At 38.3% G+C, this 19,332-nt stretch overlaps 1 protein-coding gene across 1 annotated transcript in view; it reads right to left on the reverse strand.

The window, feature by feature from the left end:
• Positions 1–7,500: 7,500 nt before the first annotated feature.
• Positions 7,501–19,332, reverse strand: part of LOC128941409 (chromodomain-helicase-DNA-binding protein 1-like) — a gene marked incomplete at its 5' end in the record, with an annotated part of 51,173 nt that continues 39,341 nt past the window's right edge. Inside the window, 9 exons of the mRNA XM_054283158.1 lie at positions 7,501–7,864; positions 8,039–8,246; positions 9,245–9,302; positions 9,511–9,607; positions 11,719–11,897; positions 13,988–14,128; positions 14,545–14,793; positions 17,170–17,298; positions 17,661–17,783. Coding sequence (XP_054139133.1) covers positions 7,501–7,864; positions 8,039–8,246; positions 9,245–9,302; positions 9,511–9,607; positions 11,719–11,897; positions 13,988–14,128; positions 14,545–14,793; positions 17,170–17,298; positions 17,661–17,783 — 1,548 coding nt within the window. The remainder of the gene's footprint in view (positions 7,865–8,038; positions 8,247–9,244; positions 9,303–9,510; positions 9,608–11,718; positions 11,898–13,987; positions 14,129–14,544; positions 14,794–17,169; positions 17,299–17,660; positions 17,784–19,332) is intronic.

Raw genomic sequence — 19,332 nt, forward strand, 5'->3', positions numbered from 1 at the left:
GTTTAGGAAATTAGATTATACCTTTAGAATGTTTTTCTTAATAATCTTACCTTTATATTGTCAGATTTGGGCCAAAGGTAGGCGAATAATTTTTTTAGTCCTAGGAGAAGAAGTAGCAAACACTTCTAACCTTAGCAATTGTTGGGTCTGTGGAGGGCTAGGAAGATCTGACAGCTGGCCATGGGTGGCCAACATGCCTATCTCAAGTTACCTCCAAACTGGTCAGGGATATGTTATGTAGGGTATATTAGACCCTTGTTCTTTCTGCTACCACAACTTCAGGGAAATCAGTTAGGAATCAAGGTATATGATGATCTAATTAGAGATACAGCAGCCCTGGCTGGAGGGAGCACCCAAAATGGGGAAATGATGAATGGCCACCTGAGCGAATCATACAACACTATGGACCAGCCACTTGGAATCATGATGAATTAATATCAGGTGCCAGAGAACCCATTTATAATTTAAACTGGATAATTAGGTTACAAGCTGTCTTTGAAATAATAATCAACCAGACAGCTACAGCTCTTGACTTTCTTGCTGTCCAATCCACTCAGATGAGGAATGCAATATTTCAACATCAGATGGTATTAGATTATTTATTACCAGAAGAAAGGGGGAGTGTGTGGAAAATTAAATGACTCTAACTGCTGTTTGCAAATAGATGACAATGGAAAAGTGATGAAACAAATAACAAAGAGAATAAGAAATTTAGCTCATGTACTGGTCCAAACATGGAAAGGATGGGAATGGGACATGTTTTCATGGTTACCTGGTGTACTATGGGTTAAACGAATGCTTTTTTTCCTCTTATGTACTGTAGCAACTCTTATCTTTTTACCATATATGATCCCTTGCTTAGTGCAACTTATTCAACATGTGATCAAGGAGACACAGGTAGCAGCCAGCACTACTAATCCAGAAATTACTACAAAAAGACAGAAAATTATGTCACTGCAAATAATTGCAAAACCAAAAAAACCCCAAGAACAGAAAGTTAAGTCAATGATAATTAAAGTTTTTAAAGACAATTATTGAGAAAATAAGATGAGGAGGGATTGAAAGGAATGAGAAGGTGTCCTTACAAACTGTGGGCCTGATGGTAGATAAGGCCAGATACGAAGAGGTGAAAGAAGCAATGGGGGGAACCATTAATTCCATAGGAATTCCACTAATTGACACAGATTTTTGCTCACCCAAGGCTGTGCTAAATCTCTGGACTTAGAGAAAAAGAACAGAGACACAAGGAAAAAGAAAAATGGGGGGCAGATACATTAGAAGGGATGTTAGGTATTAGGTGATTCTGGAAGTCTGTACCTCTCAAGTACCTCGGCCAATGGGGAAAGAGAGAGGGAAATGTGGCCGGGAAATTAGGATAAAAAGGAGGCTGTGTCCCCTAAAAATTCAAAAGACCCCAGGGAAAACACCCCAAGGCCTCTCCCTTTATTTGAATAGTTACAGGACTCCTCTGTCTCCTTTTTGGACATAAACCTCTGGTGTTCGTGGATTAATTTTCCTGAGAGAGAGAAAGAGAAAAAAATAACAATTTTGTCCGGAACATTTTATATTTGTGACGTGGTTTGACAGGAATTCTGGGATGCTGTGGTCAGACCACCAATGGGTGCTCAGATTTTAATATTGGCACTTGGTTTGACCACTTGGATTTGGATATGCCTCTGAGAACACACAGGGGTTAAAAAGCAGAGCTGCTCCCCTGGGAGGCTCTCTTGGGCTTTCTGGCGGGAAAGAGTTCAGATCTCTCCCCCGTCCAGCTGCTGCTGCTGGGCCGGGGAGGGGCAGCCACGCAGCCATGAGGTAGGCCCGGGGCTTGGACAGAGATGGGAGGTGAAGAGGCCCTGAGGATGGAAGGGTGGAGGAGCACCAAGAGACATTGGGCAGCCACCCTCTCCCAGGAGAGAGAGAGAGAGAGAGGCAGAGCCAGCATCTGATTTTGATAGCGGCCGACTGAGAAGGAGAAGGGGGGGGGTCGGTGAGAAGGTGCCTGGCTCCAGCAGGGCAGCGTGGGAGTTCTGGAAAGGCAGAGACTGAGATTTAACCATTTTCTTGCTTGATGGAAACTTTACAAATGCTAATCCTCCTGGAGATGAATGAGGAGAGAGATAAGAGATGAGATAAGAGGAAATGGGCCACGAGGGAAGTGGAGAAGACTCTTAGGTGGGAGGAGATGGTGGAGTGGCTCTTTTGTTGGACTCTTTTTGTAGCCATGGAGAAAACCATGTTTCCTTGTGATGCGGAGACTGCATGCCAGAGGGAGGCAGTGCCTCGGAACCAGGAGGGTTCAGTGTGGGTACCCCTCGGCCCCAGGAGGTGCAAAAAAATGTGGGGAGGACAGATGTCCTGAAGGAGAGACTGTGCCCTTTTTTTGGAATGAGACAAGGCATCCTTGAAAGACAACCCTAGAAGCAGCTCTGGTCCATGCACAGTGGTGAGAGCACTGGGCATGGAATGAAGATGTCATGATGGCAAAGGATCTCCGGGCGGTGCCACGAATGACATGGAAACACAAGAGGTCTCAACGGTGCTTCCGGGGGAAGCCTATGGCACAAGAGGGACTCCTCACTCCTCTTGATGAACTGAAGATTGAGTATTCTAAAGGGTGGTGCCAGACCAAGAGTTGGTGATTTGGGGGAATGTATTGTATTGGGAATTTGGTGAGGAGGAGATGTATTTGTGAAGTTTTCATTTTCCTTGTGTGTTTTTTTCCTTCCTTGTAGTTTAGTTAATAAAGTTTTCTTTATTCCTAAGTAGGAGCCTGCTTCGCTTATTCCTGGTCACATCTCACAGCAGAAACCAGGGAGAGGGTATTCTCATGGGGGCACTGGCATTGTGCCAGAACTCACTAGTCAGCATGCTGCCCAGTTTAATCATGGAGCTCTGGCACCTAGGCTTGTATACGTCTCTGTATAAATGGTACAATTTGCCCAGGATATGGCTCTTTTTTAGATCATGATCTTTGCTTTTGACAGTCTATTAGATCTGTACAATGTGTGCTTGACACTTTTAAATCAAAATCAATATAGCTATAGCTTTCTTAAGCTGTTTTTTCAAACATGAAGCAAAATGCTGTACATGAAAACTGAGAGAAGCAAAATAATTTTTCCCATGAAAGTTATTTCACTATAATTGTAAACAATTCAATCCGAAATCATTATCGAAGCATGTTTCTTCACCTGCTTAACCATTTTCAGGATTGTGGACCAATAATGTAATTATCAGGCACTTTCAAAAAAAAAAAAAAGAAAAATAACTTCTAAAGGAACAGTTGTTCTCTAGTCTCATTGTGCTCCCTGCTCTGTCTTTCAGCAGTACATTGTAGTGAGCAAAGCGATTGAACTGGACTGTTTGACAGCTGTCAGGAGGTCCAGGAAGAAAAGTGTTTTCAGGTGTTGGAAAATAACCATTTAGCTTTTGTCCTTACTGCTAACTGATCTTTTGTTCCCAATGAAGGCTGACAAATTCTTTCAAAAGGTGGTAAGAAATTACTCCTGCCTTCCTTGGCAGACACCTGTCTTTTAAACAGGACAGTTGCCCTTCTACAAGATATCAAATACTTGCAACCATTAGGCTTCTTCCCTTTGTCTGAAGAAGACCTCATCTACAATTACTTCCTAATTGGGCAGTCTGTAGCCAGTACTCATCCCAATGTTACACATGTTGGTCTGTCCACTAATCCTGATCCAAAAGCTCTTATCATCTATCCCTAGGCAGAGCTCCAGGCAACCTTGCTCCTTCTTCACAGCTCTTTGCCTTTTCAGCCTGTCTTTCCTGAAGAGCTAGTATCCAGTCATTGCAGCACTACAGTCCTGTGAGCCATCACACCAGCTCACTGCAATCCCAATGAGATTATACACCCCCAAGTGCATATAGGCTTCAAATTCTTCCTGCTTGTTTCCTATGTTGTGTACATTAGCATACAGACACTTAAGAGAGGCCCACCACCATGCTGATTTTTGCAGAAAGGGTATGAGTTTCCCCCATCATGCTGTCCTCTCAGCATGTCCTTATTTGTCCATGTATACTTAAAGTCAGCTCCCTTCTGCCCTGTTTTATTGGTATCAAGGTGTGTTTTGTCCACATCACCCGAACCTTTTGCTTACCAACCTAGGCCACCATGCCCATCCTGGAGCAAGTTTGCTGGCAGGAGTTGTGATCCCATGACAGACCCATGTTGGAGCAGTTTGTGCCTGAAGGACTGCACCCCATGGAAGGGATCCATGCTGGAGCAGTTAATGAAGAACTGTAGCCTGTGGGAAGGACTCACATTGGAGAGGTGGGGGGGACAGTGTTTTAAAGGTGTGGTAATAAATCCAATAATTTCCCCAAGTCAAGTCTGTTTTGCCCATAACAGTACTATCGGTGAGTGATCTCAACCTGTCTTAATCTCAGCCTGTGAGCCTTTTGTTATATTTTCTCTCCCCTGTCCACTTGAGGAGGGGAGTGATAGAGTGACTTTGGTGGGCACCTGGTATCCAGCCAAGGTCCAGCCACCACATTTGCATGCATGGAAAATGAATGATAAATGGTTTATTTGCAGAGGATATGGTGCATATATTACTAATTAGGAGAATCCCATAACAGTCAGTTTCATAAGCCATGGAGAACACCTCTGCCATCAAACTTCATTCCCCTCTGCATTCAGATAAGTCTTAAACAGTTATAACATAATCAAAGTTAACACAACCTAAATATCCTAATTAGCAAAGATTCTAACCAAAGACACCAACTATGTTCTGTCTAGCTATACTGATAGTGAAGTAGACTTAGTGGGACTGTTCTATTGATGCATTAGAGTGGATCCAAGATTCCAGCTCACTACCTAAACTGGAAGAACTAGACAGTAGATGTGGATGCTCCAACTTCTAGATTTTCACCACTAGAAGATGCATAGCACACATGCACAACTTTACTAGCCACCACTAGCTTAACACTGCTTCAGTAATTAAGCTCAAAAGCAGAGTTCAAAACCCTCCAAACCCTCGGAAAATGACAGCTAATAAATGAAGAAGCATTATCTGAGTTGCAGCCTACATTAAATTAGCTTAAATGTACTTGGCTAAATGATATTAACTTAGAATGTGCAGCAGCTGTGCCTATAGTGAGATTATAACAAACAGGTACTCTGAACAGGTGTTGGTTCAATTTTAATACTTTTGTGTAACCCTGGTTAATTGGAAAAAAATGCTCAACTGCCCTGGGTAACCCAAAATGTTATTGTATTCCATATCTATCTGTGCAATGTCATATGCCAATATTGTTACTCTCTCTTCAAGACCTGGTGGCTAGAAACAGAACCATGGAGGTTGGCAGATGCTGGGGTCCTTTTAAGGTCAGGTCAGGGACACTCAGGCAGAGGTTCTCTTGCCCTTTCTCTTTCGTTCTCGCCAGGAAAGCTGAGACAGGTCTTTGGACCACTTTTTTTCCTTTCTTTTTTGCTGCCACCACCCAGGACAACCAGTAGTGGTGCCATGCCAAGAAAAACAGAACAGCCCCTGCTCCATATGGTTGCCCCAGACCACCAGAAGTGCCTGGTTGAATCAGGAGGATATGGAGTCCGAGTTATCCTAGCTGGCTGCCTGCTGCTTTTGCTGAGGAGAAGGCATAGTCCCTCCATGAGTTCCAGTTGCAAATCCAGTTCCAGCTGCCAGTTTTTGGCTGCCTTAACCAACAGAGCTGCCACCGTTAGAGAGATAAGAGGAGCATTTGTCTGTTTTTTGGAGTCTAGGGTTTTTTAAAATTTTGCCCTTGTTCCCTGTTAGTTGTTATTTGGGGGAAGAGGGAGTTTTTGCTATCGTGGAGGTTCAGTTGCTGTGCTGTTTTTCTATATTTGTTCTCTCTCTTCACGCATGGTTGGGAGAGGTTGTTGTCCACCATTTCTGCCTTCAACTCTCAGACCATGACATTGTCTACAGAGGGCACCATCTTGGGGGAGTGGTTTCTCTACCATTTTGTTTTCTTTGTTCCTGGGGAGTCCACGAGATTCAGCACCTTTGTATCTAGTGATTATTATTGTTATTTTTGCCTTCTGCTGTTTTGTTTTTTAGTAAACTGCCATTTTTTCACTTATATCTTGTCTCACCTTATTGGTGAAAGGGGAGTGGTTAAAACTAAAAGGAGAGGTAACTAATTTTGGAGTGTCCACCCCTTAAACTGTCTTAAACCAAGACATCAACACATTGCAAGATGAAGAAAAATTGGAACAACATATTAGCACCAACCACATGATGCCAGGGTAGACATTTATCTTCCCTAATTATGTTGTGTATTTAGTAATTAAGAGTTGAATATTTTTATGGTTACATGAGAAAGATGTATGCTGTAGAAAAACACCAGCAGGAAGCAAAAGCTCACATTTCATTTCAAATTTAATTTGTCAAACAGAAGTTATCTATGTACAGTGTATATTGTAATAATTCTTGTAATAGAAAGTCATTCAAATCTAAAATATTAACTGGCTGCATAGCACATATGACATTATTGCCCATTTCAAGAGGGAAAACAATACATTTCCAATAAATTTTGTCTGATTTGGATTCAAAAGTGTTCAGATATTGAACATGCCTTCTTTAAAACCTGTGTACACAAAAACTTTTCAGACCACAGTTTAGCTGAATATTTCCCATTTCATTACAACAAATCACAATATTGTCAGTTTAATAGAACAACAAAACCAAAACATGTATCTGAAGCATCCAATAAAAAAGGGGCACTAAATGGAATAAAAAGGTTCCCATCCCCATTTTTGCATTCTAAACAGTGATTTCATAAAAAGATTTTTATTAAAAAGTGTTAGTATATTGACTCTGTGACAAGAAAGACTGAGTAGGTAGGGAAAGGAACAAGCAAAAAAAAATCTCATTTAATTAGTTTGCAATATCTTTCAGCGATTTATTTTGAAAAAAAGCATTATTACAGCTGACCACAAACAGGAGAAATCTTGGCTATTTGACAGTTATGGGTACAGAAATATTCAAGCTTGTGATGCAAAGTGGCAAGGTGACTGCAGTATACAATGTAAATAAATAGCTTTGAAACGTGAACAAATGTCCTTGAGAATTCCTTACTAAGAAAACAAAAAAACTCCTCCTCATTTCTCCCTGAAACATGATCACAGGTCTGTGTTTAAAATCTAATTTGCAAACATAATTTAAACTATGTTCACCCTAAAACCAGTTTTATGAGATTCAGTCTGAATGGGGCAGTGTTGAGGTCCCTGTAAAAGTAAACATTTTTCATTTCTTAAAGAAGGGGGAAAAAACCCCCAGAAAACACCTGCCACCAACATTTGCAGCATAGTGAAGCAGAAATTTTAAATACAAAAATATTTTTCCATTGTTGGGATAATAGACCTCGCATCCTGGAAAGAAGTAACAATACTGTGACTAACAATATCCAGTCCATAACTTTCAAGTCACATAAGGCAATTACTGTGTTAGTTTACTGTATATGGCTAAAAGATGGTCCAGAAAATGTCAGTCTTTGTTATGTTTTCCGGCTACTCCATGTATGTTCAGGTGTACTTTTGTGATCTGATGAGTGTTCAAATGGAGATCTGTGTCCTATAGGAGATCTTGACCCATAAGGAGACCTCTGATCTAATGGTGACCTTGGGCCACTACCAGAAGCTCTGTGGTCTATTTGCCAGTCTGAGTGGTACCTATAATCTCTGGAAGATTTATGATGGATATACTCTGAAGTGGAACGGTGATCTGAATGTATCCTGTGGTCTGAATGGGAACGGTGATTTGCATGAGGTCGACTGTCTTTTAAACTTCCTTCCTGGTTTGACCTGTGATCTCTGCTCCTGTGGTCATCCAGCTTTCTACGTTTACCATCACTAAAGTATCTGAAAAAATTTACTTATTACTGAACACATAGTAAGGACTACAATTATGTCAATTCAACAGAACTGCATAAGAGAAATGTCTTTGCAATTTTGCATTACTTAGAAAAGATTCACTGCTGTTTACTACAAGCATACTGAAAAACCAGGAAAGGAATTTTTAACAGAACAATTTACCTGCTGTCTTGTTTATAGTGATCCCAGTCTCTGTGGTCTTTTCCATTGCTGAAGGCTGAATAGGACCTTTTCCTTGAGTCATTTTTATTATAAGCATCTTCCTGATGCTTGTCCTTATGATGATCATAGTACTGTGACAAATGTCTATCAGAAGAACTATCCCTGCTACTGTCATCATGGTTTGTATTCTCCTTCAGTCTTTCAACACCTGTTTAATAAAGTAGAGGTTATAAGGAAGCCTCATACAGTAAAAATTATTTTCTTTATCCATTCAAACAGCTCTTCTATCTGTCAGATTTAAAGCAATGTGAAAATGGCATTATAGTTTGACAGAAACAATATCTAAATGATTAAAAGATAAATGCAGTAATGTGAGCAAACTGAGAGAGACCTCAGAAGGAAATAGAAGGGAAGCAAGCTAGAAATATAGATATGTAGGACTGAGAAACTAAAATTTTCAACCTTACAGACTGAATGGAGAAGATCAGTGTGGTCTAATTGAGCAGGGAGTAGAAACCAGGTGCCGTTAGCAGAGCAATTTGAAACAGAATGGTAGGAAGTTCCTCTCTAAGGAGACAGCCCTAGTGAGAACACTAGTTTTAGAGGTACACCTTCTTAATGAAAGGTTATTAGTGGTATTCCTAAAATACATTACACTCATTACTACCATACTATTATTATTATATATAAATTTTAAACCCATGATAACATACTCTAGGTTTTATGTAACATGATATAAAAAAAAAGTATCACAAGAAGGCAACTGTGGGAGCATAGAAACACAGTATTATTGTCAGTAGTAAATGACATCCCATATAACTGATTGCTAACCATAACTTCAGGGAATATCTTTATTATGATATGGTGACATTACAAGTGCTACAAACAGGTATAGAGCCTCCAAGAAGTTTACAAGTGTTGAGTTGGTCTCTTTCCCTTCTCAAAATTAAATACAAAAAAGTGTGGGTTTTTAAAAATTAACTTACTTTAAGAGAATGGTCAAATAACTTGCTACTAAAACCTCTAGGTGCCAAATTCAGTCCATGCTCAGTTGAATTTCATCACCAAACTAGTGAAGTTATGCTGTCAGCCTATCCCTATGATATCCATCAGTATGGGAGTTCTAGGAGACAGTTTAAAGTTTATTTCATTTCATATACCATCATTTAAGATATCCAGCACAATAATACGTTCCACATTTCTTACCTGGATTTCTAATAACATGTGTATTCATGTTGTTGCTAATATTCTGTTCACTGTGCTGCTAAAAGAGACAAGTACAAAAACTGTCATTGATAAATCCCAAAGTTGCATCTGAATTCTTCAGAAAATATTCTAAGAAAACAAACTAGTTTACTATGAACAGTAAGATACATTTAAAGTGTATTGAGTGAAAACAATTGATATTTTATAATAAAAATTATAAAACTTAGAATATATTTTTGTATATTTAGAGAGTCTGAAAGTATTACCTGAGATTCTTGGCGTTTTTTGATTGCATGTTTATACAGCTTGTGCAGCTTTCTGGCATCAAATTCTGTAAACTTAGAGACAAAAATCCACAAGTTTCTGAGGAAAAAGGAAGAAAGGTTATAATTCTTCCATATATTAGTTTTTATTGTGTCATACAACAGAACATGGACTTAAATGAAATTATTTCAACAGTATTTCAGTAAAATGAATTAATTGTAAAGTCTGTTACACAGTATATTGTCTAGCTGCACAGCAAACATTACTTAGCTGTATTTCAAATTTTTCAGAAATTAATTACGTTAATAATTTGCCATTTTGTAATATTTATCACAATGACTGAAGAATGCAAACTGCATGAAAAATAGTATTCATGGCAGTTTTGTCAATAGAATGATTTGGCAATTGCATAAAAATATAGGTTTCAATTTATTGTGCAATTCTTCTAAAAGATTATTTTAAATATGTCAGAAACCTGGAGTATTTACTACTCAGTAAAGATTCTTCTGAACTTTAAATCTCTTGCAGTATAAAAAATTTGATCTACATGCCTAATTTCCTACAGATATCAGGGATGGGATTTTCCCATGAAATTCCAAAGCCTGGTCAAAGCTTTTGAAACCAAATGAGAAATCTGAAAGAGGATGGAAGCAGCATGCCAAAATCTTTGATCCTAATCTATGCTATGAAAGAAGAAAGTAAAACAAAACAACACTTTTGGTTTCAAGCCAAAACCTTAAAGATGAGATTTGCTTCTATGATTGCAGACACCAGATCTAAAGTCTAGAATTCTTTTAGCAAAGTTTACAGGTGGAATGCTTAAAAGACTACAGAATAGTACTGTTCTAACTAGTTTTTAGTTGAGAAACATCTCAAGTGTGTAGGCTCAAGAAGCATCAACCTGTTCTTTAACTGTGATGATTTAAATACTGTAGTTTTGGCCTAGAGGTTCGCAAAACTAGACAAAACCAGCAAATGGTGTGCCCAATGACATCTGTATAAGAAATACAGCATGAATACCTTTACTAAATACTATGTCTTATAAAAGATAGATAAAACACATACTTTAATAATCTATGCATGGTACTGTAGCATTACTATAATATTAATTATATTATAGTAGCTCTACCATACTCATTCTTCACTGAAAGGATAGTCAGGCATTGAAACAGGATGCTCAGGAAAGTGGTGGAATCACCATCCCTGGAACTGTTCAAAAAATGTATGGATGTGTCACTTGGAGACATGGTTTAGTGGTGAACACAGTGATAGTGCTGGGTTAACAGTTGGACTCAATGATCTTAGGTCTTTTCCAACCTTAACAAGTCTATGAGTCTATGATCTTACTATGAATTTCCATTTAAAGAAACAACATTTACCAAAGTGGCTTTAAGACATGGATATTGCTTTTCTATTTCAGTTCACCCCAATATTTTAAAATAAAGCAAGTACAAACAGCAGAAATATTCTGTTAACAGTCTGCAAGAAAATGAAACGACTGAGCTTTGTATATGGAAGTGCAACCATATTTGCAACCATAAAGGATTAAAGTGCACATTATGATAAAACTAAATCTAACTGCATTAATAATTTAACAACAATATATAGTAAGTTTATAAACCAACATTTCCCTCAATTTTTCCAAAGTTATCACCTCACAGATGCATAAGAACACTTAAAACTCTTATTTAATTTTGAAATACATTTCGGAGTATGTTATGATAAATGTTTTTTATCAAGTCAGTTAATATGATTTAATTTTAGAGTATATTTTTAAAAAGAATAAAGGATTCTGCAACTCAAAATCATTCAAAGTTCAACACACACATTTATAATGGCCTGTTTTTAGCATGAATAAAAACCAAAACCAAACATCAATGTTGAAAAAGGCAGATTCTTTAATGATAAGAATTCTTTTCCACTAAACATGAAATATACTCTAAATACAGTTATTTTCTCTTTGCATTTGGTTTTAAAAAGTAAGAGGACTCCACCTACTGGACAAAATGCATTGCTATGCAAGTATAAAAAAGTGAAATCAATAAAAGCTGCTACCACTTTTCATCTTCTTTTCATAAGCCCTTATTTAATACAGCAGAAAAATTAAATAAATGGAGAATAATAAATGAGAAATAATTTTAAATTATTCTACTTAATATAAGCTATTATGGATTTCCCTTTTTCAAGAAAAATCATGCAGAATAACTTACTTTCTCCACTGTTTAATTTGTTCAGGATTTGCGTACTCTTTTAGACATTCAGTAATGTGGTCCCCAATTTTGATTAGGCACTGTCTAGTATGCTCCAGCTGTTCCCTTTCAGAAAGGCCTTTCTCTGGTCTATCCAATTGTTTCAATGCTGCTTTAACAGGCCTCATTCTTTCTTTGCACTGTAAAATTTTTTTAAAAGGAATACATTAATTCAAAAATAAAAATATAAAAATCATAAAACATGACTCACCCTTACACAGGCAAAGACAGTACTGTTGTAAGCCAAATGAAAAACAAGTCTTAGCTCTCAGCTCTTTTAGTTTTACGATAAAATTTCATTTGGAAAAGTAGCTTTTTAAATCCAGTTGAAAATTTACTTATGTATGAAAGTATTAAATTGTATGTAACACATATTAAAGATTTAAGAAAGCACTAAGTTAATATAAAAGATTTTCTGAGGGAAAGGAATTACTAGGTTTTACAATCATGGGTTTAACTTTCAGCACAATTATATAGGACAAGAGTTATTTTACTTTTTAGAGCCTTGAAAGCTATACAAGCTCAGTGCCAAGATTAGGTATGAGAATGTTTAATATATTTTAAGTAGATACTTTCTGCAACAATTAAACTTGGCATTCAACAGAGGATCAGCATTCCTTCTCTGTGCAGCTTTTAAGCCTGAGTTCTATGCAGATACTAGGATAAAGCTAGTTTAGGTGTGCCTAAATTAGTAACAGTGGTGACAACACATGTACTCATAGGTATATTTCATATGGGTATGCTTGAATTTTCACACTAATTTAAACATGTTAATAGTAAATACAGATAAATCAGTTAGCATGTTTTAAATTATAGACCTTTGCTTGGAAATACCATTCAATCACAATGGCAAGGTAGATGAAATGCATATTTTACCTGTCACAAGATAGACAAGAAGTCAAATGAGTTAGCCTCAACAACCCACAGCAGTAATTTCCATTTGAAAAGATAAACATGCTAATTAGATTGCATCTGATCATGGCATAATGATAAATATACCTTCCTGAACAGAGGGCCTGGACAAAAAAAATGTTCTGTATGTAAACCCAACCTATAATTACTCTCACTAAGGAAGGAAGACAAGTCTATATATCCAGAATCAAAACTATGAGGGATTTTGGAAAACATCACAATCACTGTGTCAACATCTAGGGACAACTCAAAAATCAGTGAAGCTGTTTCATTACCAGATCATGTCATTAAGTAATTAAGCAGCTACATTACCTATTGCACTAACCACAGCTTAAGCAACTTTTTAAAAGACAGTTTACAAAATACACTGCTTAAGTGTAGAGGTGAACAGAGAAGTGCAATTGTACATGGGAATTGTGTGATTTTCAGTCACCTAGCCACTCACAAGATATCCTGGAAATTATAGACGAATCACTTATAACATCATTTAGAATAAAAAAAAAAACCCAAAAAACCAAAAAAACGCAAAACAACAACCCCCACATAGGTAAGCTAGTCAGTACCATACTGATGAGAAAACAAGATCATTTACTTCTTACAGCCAGCACCACAGTAGACCCAGTAAACCTGTCTAGCAGTAACGGACAACTGTTGAAAGCAGAATGATACAACTTTTACAGCAGTAAAGTAGCTGCTCAAAGTAAATTCTTAGCATCCTTCCAAAGTCCCCAATCAAACTATAAAATGTTACATATCTCCCTTTTGTTCTTCCAATATTGTTTCTGTTGTGGACAAAAGTAGTGATATAACTGAAATTCTTTTGGTATCAGAGATATTACACCAGCAAGATATTTCTAAGGACTTTAGGATTTGTTCCTTCCTCTGTCTAATGCAGGAAGTCTGTAATACTTTAAGAGCAATTTTCTCTTGTTAGCTTACAAAGAACAAAGGGGTATTTGATAAGGCCAAGTCAGAGACTACAGCAGCTGCATTAAAATTCATTAATTTCTGTCCTTTAAGAAGCAGTATCCATGAATTATTCTTGAGGATGGATCATCACAGTCTGTATTTTAAAACTATACAGCACACACAAATAGACAAATACTCTTCACTATACTGCATAAATGCAATAAAATAAAACTGCTAACCTGAAAACAAAACTGAATTTAGTATAGCATCGATAGGCCTTCACTGATCTAAGATTTTACTGGTAATAGATACGTGTATTATAATACCTAATAGCAGAATCAAAAACATCAGAAATTGTGCTCATTTAGTATATCAAGTGTAAACACTAAGTTATTAACAAGGGACTTACCACACCAAATGTCCTCTGATCCAGTTCTTCAGATTCTTCTGATATTGGAACTGTTTCACTAGTTGCAGTAATATGAACTGGAATATCCAACAATGAAACTTTTTTATTTTTTTCTTTATTTTCAGATTTGAGTTCATTTGCCTACGAACAAAACATGAAAATTTATCTGATAAGCAAACCTTATTTTTGGGCTGAAATTACATTGTAATTAGGCAATCACTGCATTCTCTTCAATAACAACAAAAATAAAGAAAAAAAAAATCTGTCATGCAGTGATAGTACCTTTTATTTTCTCTCTCGGAGGGATGGAGAAGGAGAATGGACAAGTTTCTTGCACCACTTGCACTCTCAGTCCCACTAAGCTATAGATCTTTAAAAAGGTAATTTTCCATTTCATTTGCCTGTCCTTGTACTTGCAAGTGGCAAAAATAAAACTTCACATGATGCAAAAAATTTCAATGAAATTACTGATCCAAAATATCTTTTCAATTCAAAATCATTCACAAAAACCTGGTGGCCTTTTCTAGTGCTATATAAGAAAAAATAAACCTAGTTACCTTTTCTTCCTTTACTTCTTTTTCTTTCTGTATGGATTCTTTTAGTTTGCTTTCTCTCTTTTCTTTAATATTTTTAAACTCGTTCTTATCCTCTTTTTTCTCTCTTTTTAAATGTCGCTTATTTTCTTTTTCTCTTGTCTCTCTTTTTTCCACAGCTTCCATCTTTATACCAATATCTGGCTCAGGCTTTTCTTCATTTTCTTCTGCTTTTATTTTTTTATGTGGACATTTCACTGAAACAATCTCATCCTGAAATACACAAGCATATATGTCACATAAAATAGAGTTTCTAACTATACAAGTTTTGCAACCATCAGATCAAAATATACTTTTTTCTGTGTGTGATTTCTTTAGACTTAGGTTTAACACCTATCAAATGGAGCTGGATGCAGTTTCAAAACAAGATGAGGACTACTCACTCATTTCCTTAATGTGACACAAAACAAGTATTGATTGGGCAGGGATAATGGGCGTGTGAGAGATTAAATCCATTTAACTTTTGTATTACCAAAGAAATCTACTCCTGTAAAAACTAGCTAAGCTGCAAAGAGCTAAAAGGAATAAGGAAGTAGACCTCACAAGACTGAGCTGATTTTTCGGGCCATCGTGATGATAAAAGACTTTTGTTCTGGTAATTTTGTTCCAGTAACTTTTGTGTGACCCTGAATTAAACAGTCACAGTGACAGGAGAAGGGAACAGATTTCCAACTTTGGTTTTTTCAGACATGTTTTGAAGAATCTAGTGTTTTTTCAGCTACCTTCAAAGTCACAAAATTAGGTGCAACGTGGCCCCTAAACCTAATCTATTGGGTTTTTTTTTTCTCTGTAGTGGTGTCTGCTGTGTGATAAATAAATGAACCAACAAAAATGGAGGAGTCCTAAAGGAACACATCAGAAGTAATAAAAACATAACAAAGTTGAGTAGCTTATTAGAACAATATCTATTGAATAATAGTCAAACTTAACATCAACAAGTCAATGGGCTCTGATGGGATGCATCCACATGTGCTAAAGGAACTGGCAAACATCACTGCTAGGTCACTCGCAATAATCTTTGAAAGAGGACCCAGGGAACTACAGGTCACTCAGCTTCACCTGAATCCCTGGAAAAGTGATGGAGCACCTCACTCTGGAGGCCATGTCTATCCCCATGGATGACAAGAAGGTGATCAGGAGTAATCAGCATGGTTTCACTAAAGGGAAATTATTATGCTTAACCAACCTGATTGCCTTCTACAATGGGACAACTGGCTGGATAGATGAGAGGAGTGGATATTGCCCATCTGGACTTCAGCAATGCTTTCAACAGTCTCCTGTGACATCCTCATATCATAGTGGACAGTGAGGCAGATTGAGAACATGGCTGAAAGGCAGGTCTCAGAGTGTTGTGATCAGTTGCAGTCTAGTTGGAGGCCTGTCACTATTGGTGTCCCCTAAGATTCATTGCTGGGCTCAGTATTGTTTAACTTGTTCATCAATAACTTAGATGAAGGGGTAGATGCCTCCTCAGCAAGTTCACTGATGATACAAAGCTCAGAGGAGTGGGTGATACCTCAGAGGGCTGTGCAGCCCTTCAGAAAGATCTCGACAGGTTGGAGAGATGGGCAGGGGGGAACTTTCTGAAATTCAACAAGGCAAATGCAGGGTCCTGCATCTGGGTAAGAATAACCTCAGGCACTGGTACAGGTTGAGGGTGACCTGCTGGAAAGCAGCTCTGCAGAGAAGGACCTCAGGGACCTGGTGGACAACAAGCTGTCCATGAGCCAGCAGTGCCCTTGTGGCCAAGAAGGCAAATGGTATCCTGGGGTGCATTAGGAGGAGCATTGCCAGCAGGTCAAGGGAGGTGATCTTGCCTCTCTATTGAGCCCTAGTGAGGCGCATCTGGAGTGCTGTGTCCAGTTTTGGGCTCCTCAGTATGAGAGAAACATGGAACTCCTGAAGGGAATACAGCAGAAGGCTACAAAGATTATTAGGGGACTGGAGCATCGCACTTATGAAAAAAAACTGAAGGAGCTGGGTCTCTTCAGCCTGGAGGGGAGACATCTGAGAGGGGACCTTATCAGTATCCCCTTATCTGAAGGGAGGGTGTCAGAGGATGGAGCCAGGCTCTTCTCGGCAGTGCCAAGCAATAGGACAAGAGGCAATGGGCAGAAACTGGAACACAGGAAGTTCCACCTGAACATGAGGAAGAACTTTACTGTGCAGGTGACTGAGCAATGGAACAGATTATCCAGAGAGAGTGTGGAGTCTCCTTCTCTGGAGATATTGAAGAACTTTCTGGATACAATACCGGGTAACATACTCTAGGGGACCTGGCTTGAGCATGGAGGTTGGACTAGATGACCTCCAGTGGTCCCTTCCAACCTAACCCATTCTGTGATAATGAAAGCCCTGACATACACAGAAGCATTCATTTGCATGTCTCAAAACACTGTTTATTTATGCTGTACTTCCTAAACAATCTTGATTTTTTTTCTTGAGCCTGAACAAAAGTTGCTACCTGAAGAATCATAATCAGTAGTAAAAATGGATTAGTCAGAAACATTAGTTTTATATTTTGATTTTTAAATAAAATTGCATTTCGAGAAGATAAAATGCTCAAGTCTTTATATGAATGATATTTACCTCATTATACTCATCATCATCAGATTTTTCTGAGGGTAGTGATGAGTCACTTTTTATTTCTTCTTTAATTTTTGCAGTCTTTGTTGGTCTATTCTTCTTACTTCTTGCTTTCTTCCTCTTTGAATTGCCCTGAATGTAAATTAGCACCTTTATTATGTCAACTGACAAGTGTCTACATCACAGTTGCAGAAAAAGATTTTGGTTTTCATGTTAAAGAAAGCATTCAATTTATTTATTGCCACTAATGACCACCACTTTTCTCAGGATTGGAGACCAAGCCTAATGCAACAGTAAAGAATATTTACAAATAAGGGAGGAAAAAACAATATTAAATTTGCAATACATTCCTTGAGTTAGTCTCATCTAATACAATTACCAATACAGAGAAAAATGACACAAAGAAGAGTGGAACTAAGAATAAAACAAGTATCTGCTGACATTCCCATAGGTATATTATGTTATCTTGCTACTGAATATTAAGCTTAACTTACTGCACCAGTAAGTCTTTGCACTTCTTTTCTTGCAAGGTCTTTATTCAGTAATTTAATGAGGTAATCTGCACGGGTCTGCAACTGCTTTGCCTGTGGTTTCTTATCTGGGTCATCAGGTAAAATCTGAGGAGAGCAATGGTAGCATCAACTACAAGTACACATTATCAGATTACGAAGTTGCTAGTGTGAAGCACTGGGAACAGAAAAAGCTGAATTAAAAAATAAGCAAAAAACCAATAAACTCCAACTATACCTGACCAATATGCAGGCAGTCTCAAGGAATGGACAACTTAAGCATTTTACTGTTCCTCAAACACACAACTAATGTAGTCTTGAAAATATTCTCACAAAATTTACAGTCAGCTCAAGAAACTAGCCTCAGATTTCTGTTTCCACTCTCATAGTTCATCTAAAAAATTCAGAGCTCCTGTACCACTGTCATCCACAGATCTCCTAGTTCTGCCATGTGCTTTTAAATGCATTAACTCATTACCACAGGATATGCAGAAGCCAAAAAAAAAAGAAAGAGTGGTTTCATAAAACAAGCTATTAATGGAAGTCAGGGGCAGAATATCATTAAACAGATTTCTATACAACCCTGGCTCCTCAAATCCCAAAGCTACAGGTTGGCAGTACCACTGTGTTTGCTTCACTCCAGTATTTCCCTAAGTGTTTCTCCACTACTTCTAAGCAGCCATTGCACTACTTCTAATCTGACAAATACAGCAATTCTCATGTTGCAAATGAAAGTCACTTTCAAGCAAAGGAAACAGTGATAGGGAAACCAAACCAAAATCCCCAAACCAACTTCCCCCCAAAAGATCACAAATAAAATTACAGAATTCATAAATTACTTAGGTTGAAAAAGACCTCTGAGATCAGAGTCTAACCTTTGACCAATCATCACCTCGTCAACTAGACCATGGCAATAAGTGTCACATCCAGTCGTTTCTTGAACACCTCCGGGTATGGTGACTCCAACACCTCTCTGGGCAAGCCATTCAAATGTTTAACAACCCTTTCCATGAAGAAATTTCTCCTGATCTCCAACTATAATCTCCCCTGGCACAGCTTGAGGCCACATCTTCTTGTCCTGTCACAAGTTGCCTGGGAAAAGAGGCCAACCCTCACTGTGTTACAACCTCCTTTCAGGTAGTTGTAGAGAGTGATAAGGTTTGCCCTGAGCCTCCTTTTCTCCAGGTTAAACAACCCCAGTTCCCTCAGCCAATCCTCATATGACTTACTCTCTAGACCCTTCAGCAGCTCCATTGCCCTTTCTCAGGACTCGCTCCAGCACTTCAACGTCTGTCTTGAAGCGAGCGGCCCAAAACGGAACACAGAATTTGAGCTATGGCCTCACCAGTGTAGAGTACAGGGAGACAATTACTGCCCTGGTCCTGCTTCCCACACTATTTCTGATACAAGCCAGGATGCCATTGGCCTTCTTGGCCACCTGGGCACACACTGGCTCACGTTCAGCTGGCTGCCGACCAGCAGCCCCAGGGCCTTTTCTGCCAAACAGCTTTCCAGCCACTCTTCCCCAAGCCTGTAGCATTGCGGGGGGTTGTTGTGACCCAAGCGCGGGACCCAGCACTTGGCCTTGTTGAACTGAATACCATTGGTCTTGGCCCATCAATCCAGCCTGTTCAAATTCTTCTGCAGAGCCTTCCTA

This window comes from Melozone crissalis, unplaced genomic scaffold, assembly GCF_028551555.1.
Source record: "Melozone crissalis strain CALT ecotype California unplaced genomic scaffold, PUWL_Pcris_2 ptg000035l_1, whole genome shotgun sequence".
Classification (NCBI taxonomy): domain Eukaryota; kingdom Metazoa; phylum Chordata; class Aves; order Passeriformes; family Passerellidae; genus Melozone; species Melozone crissalis.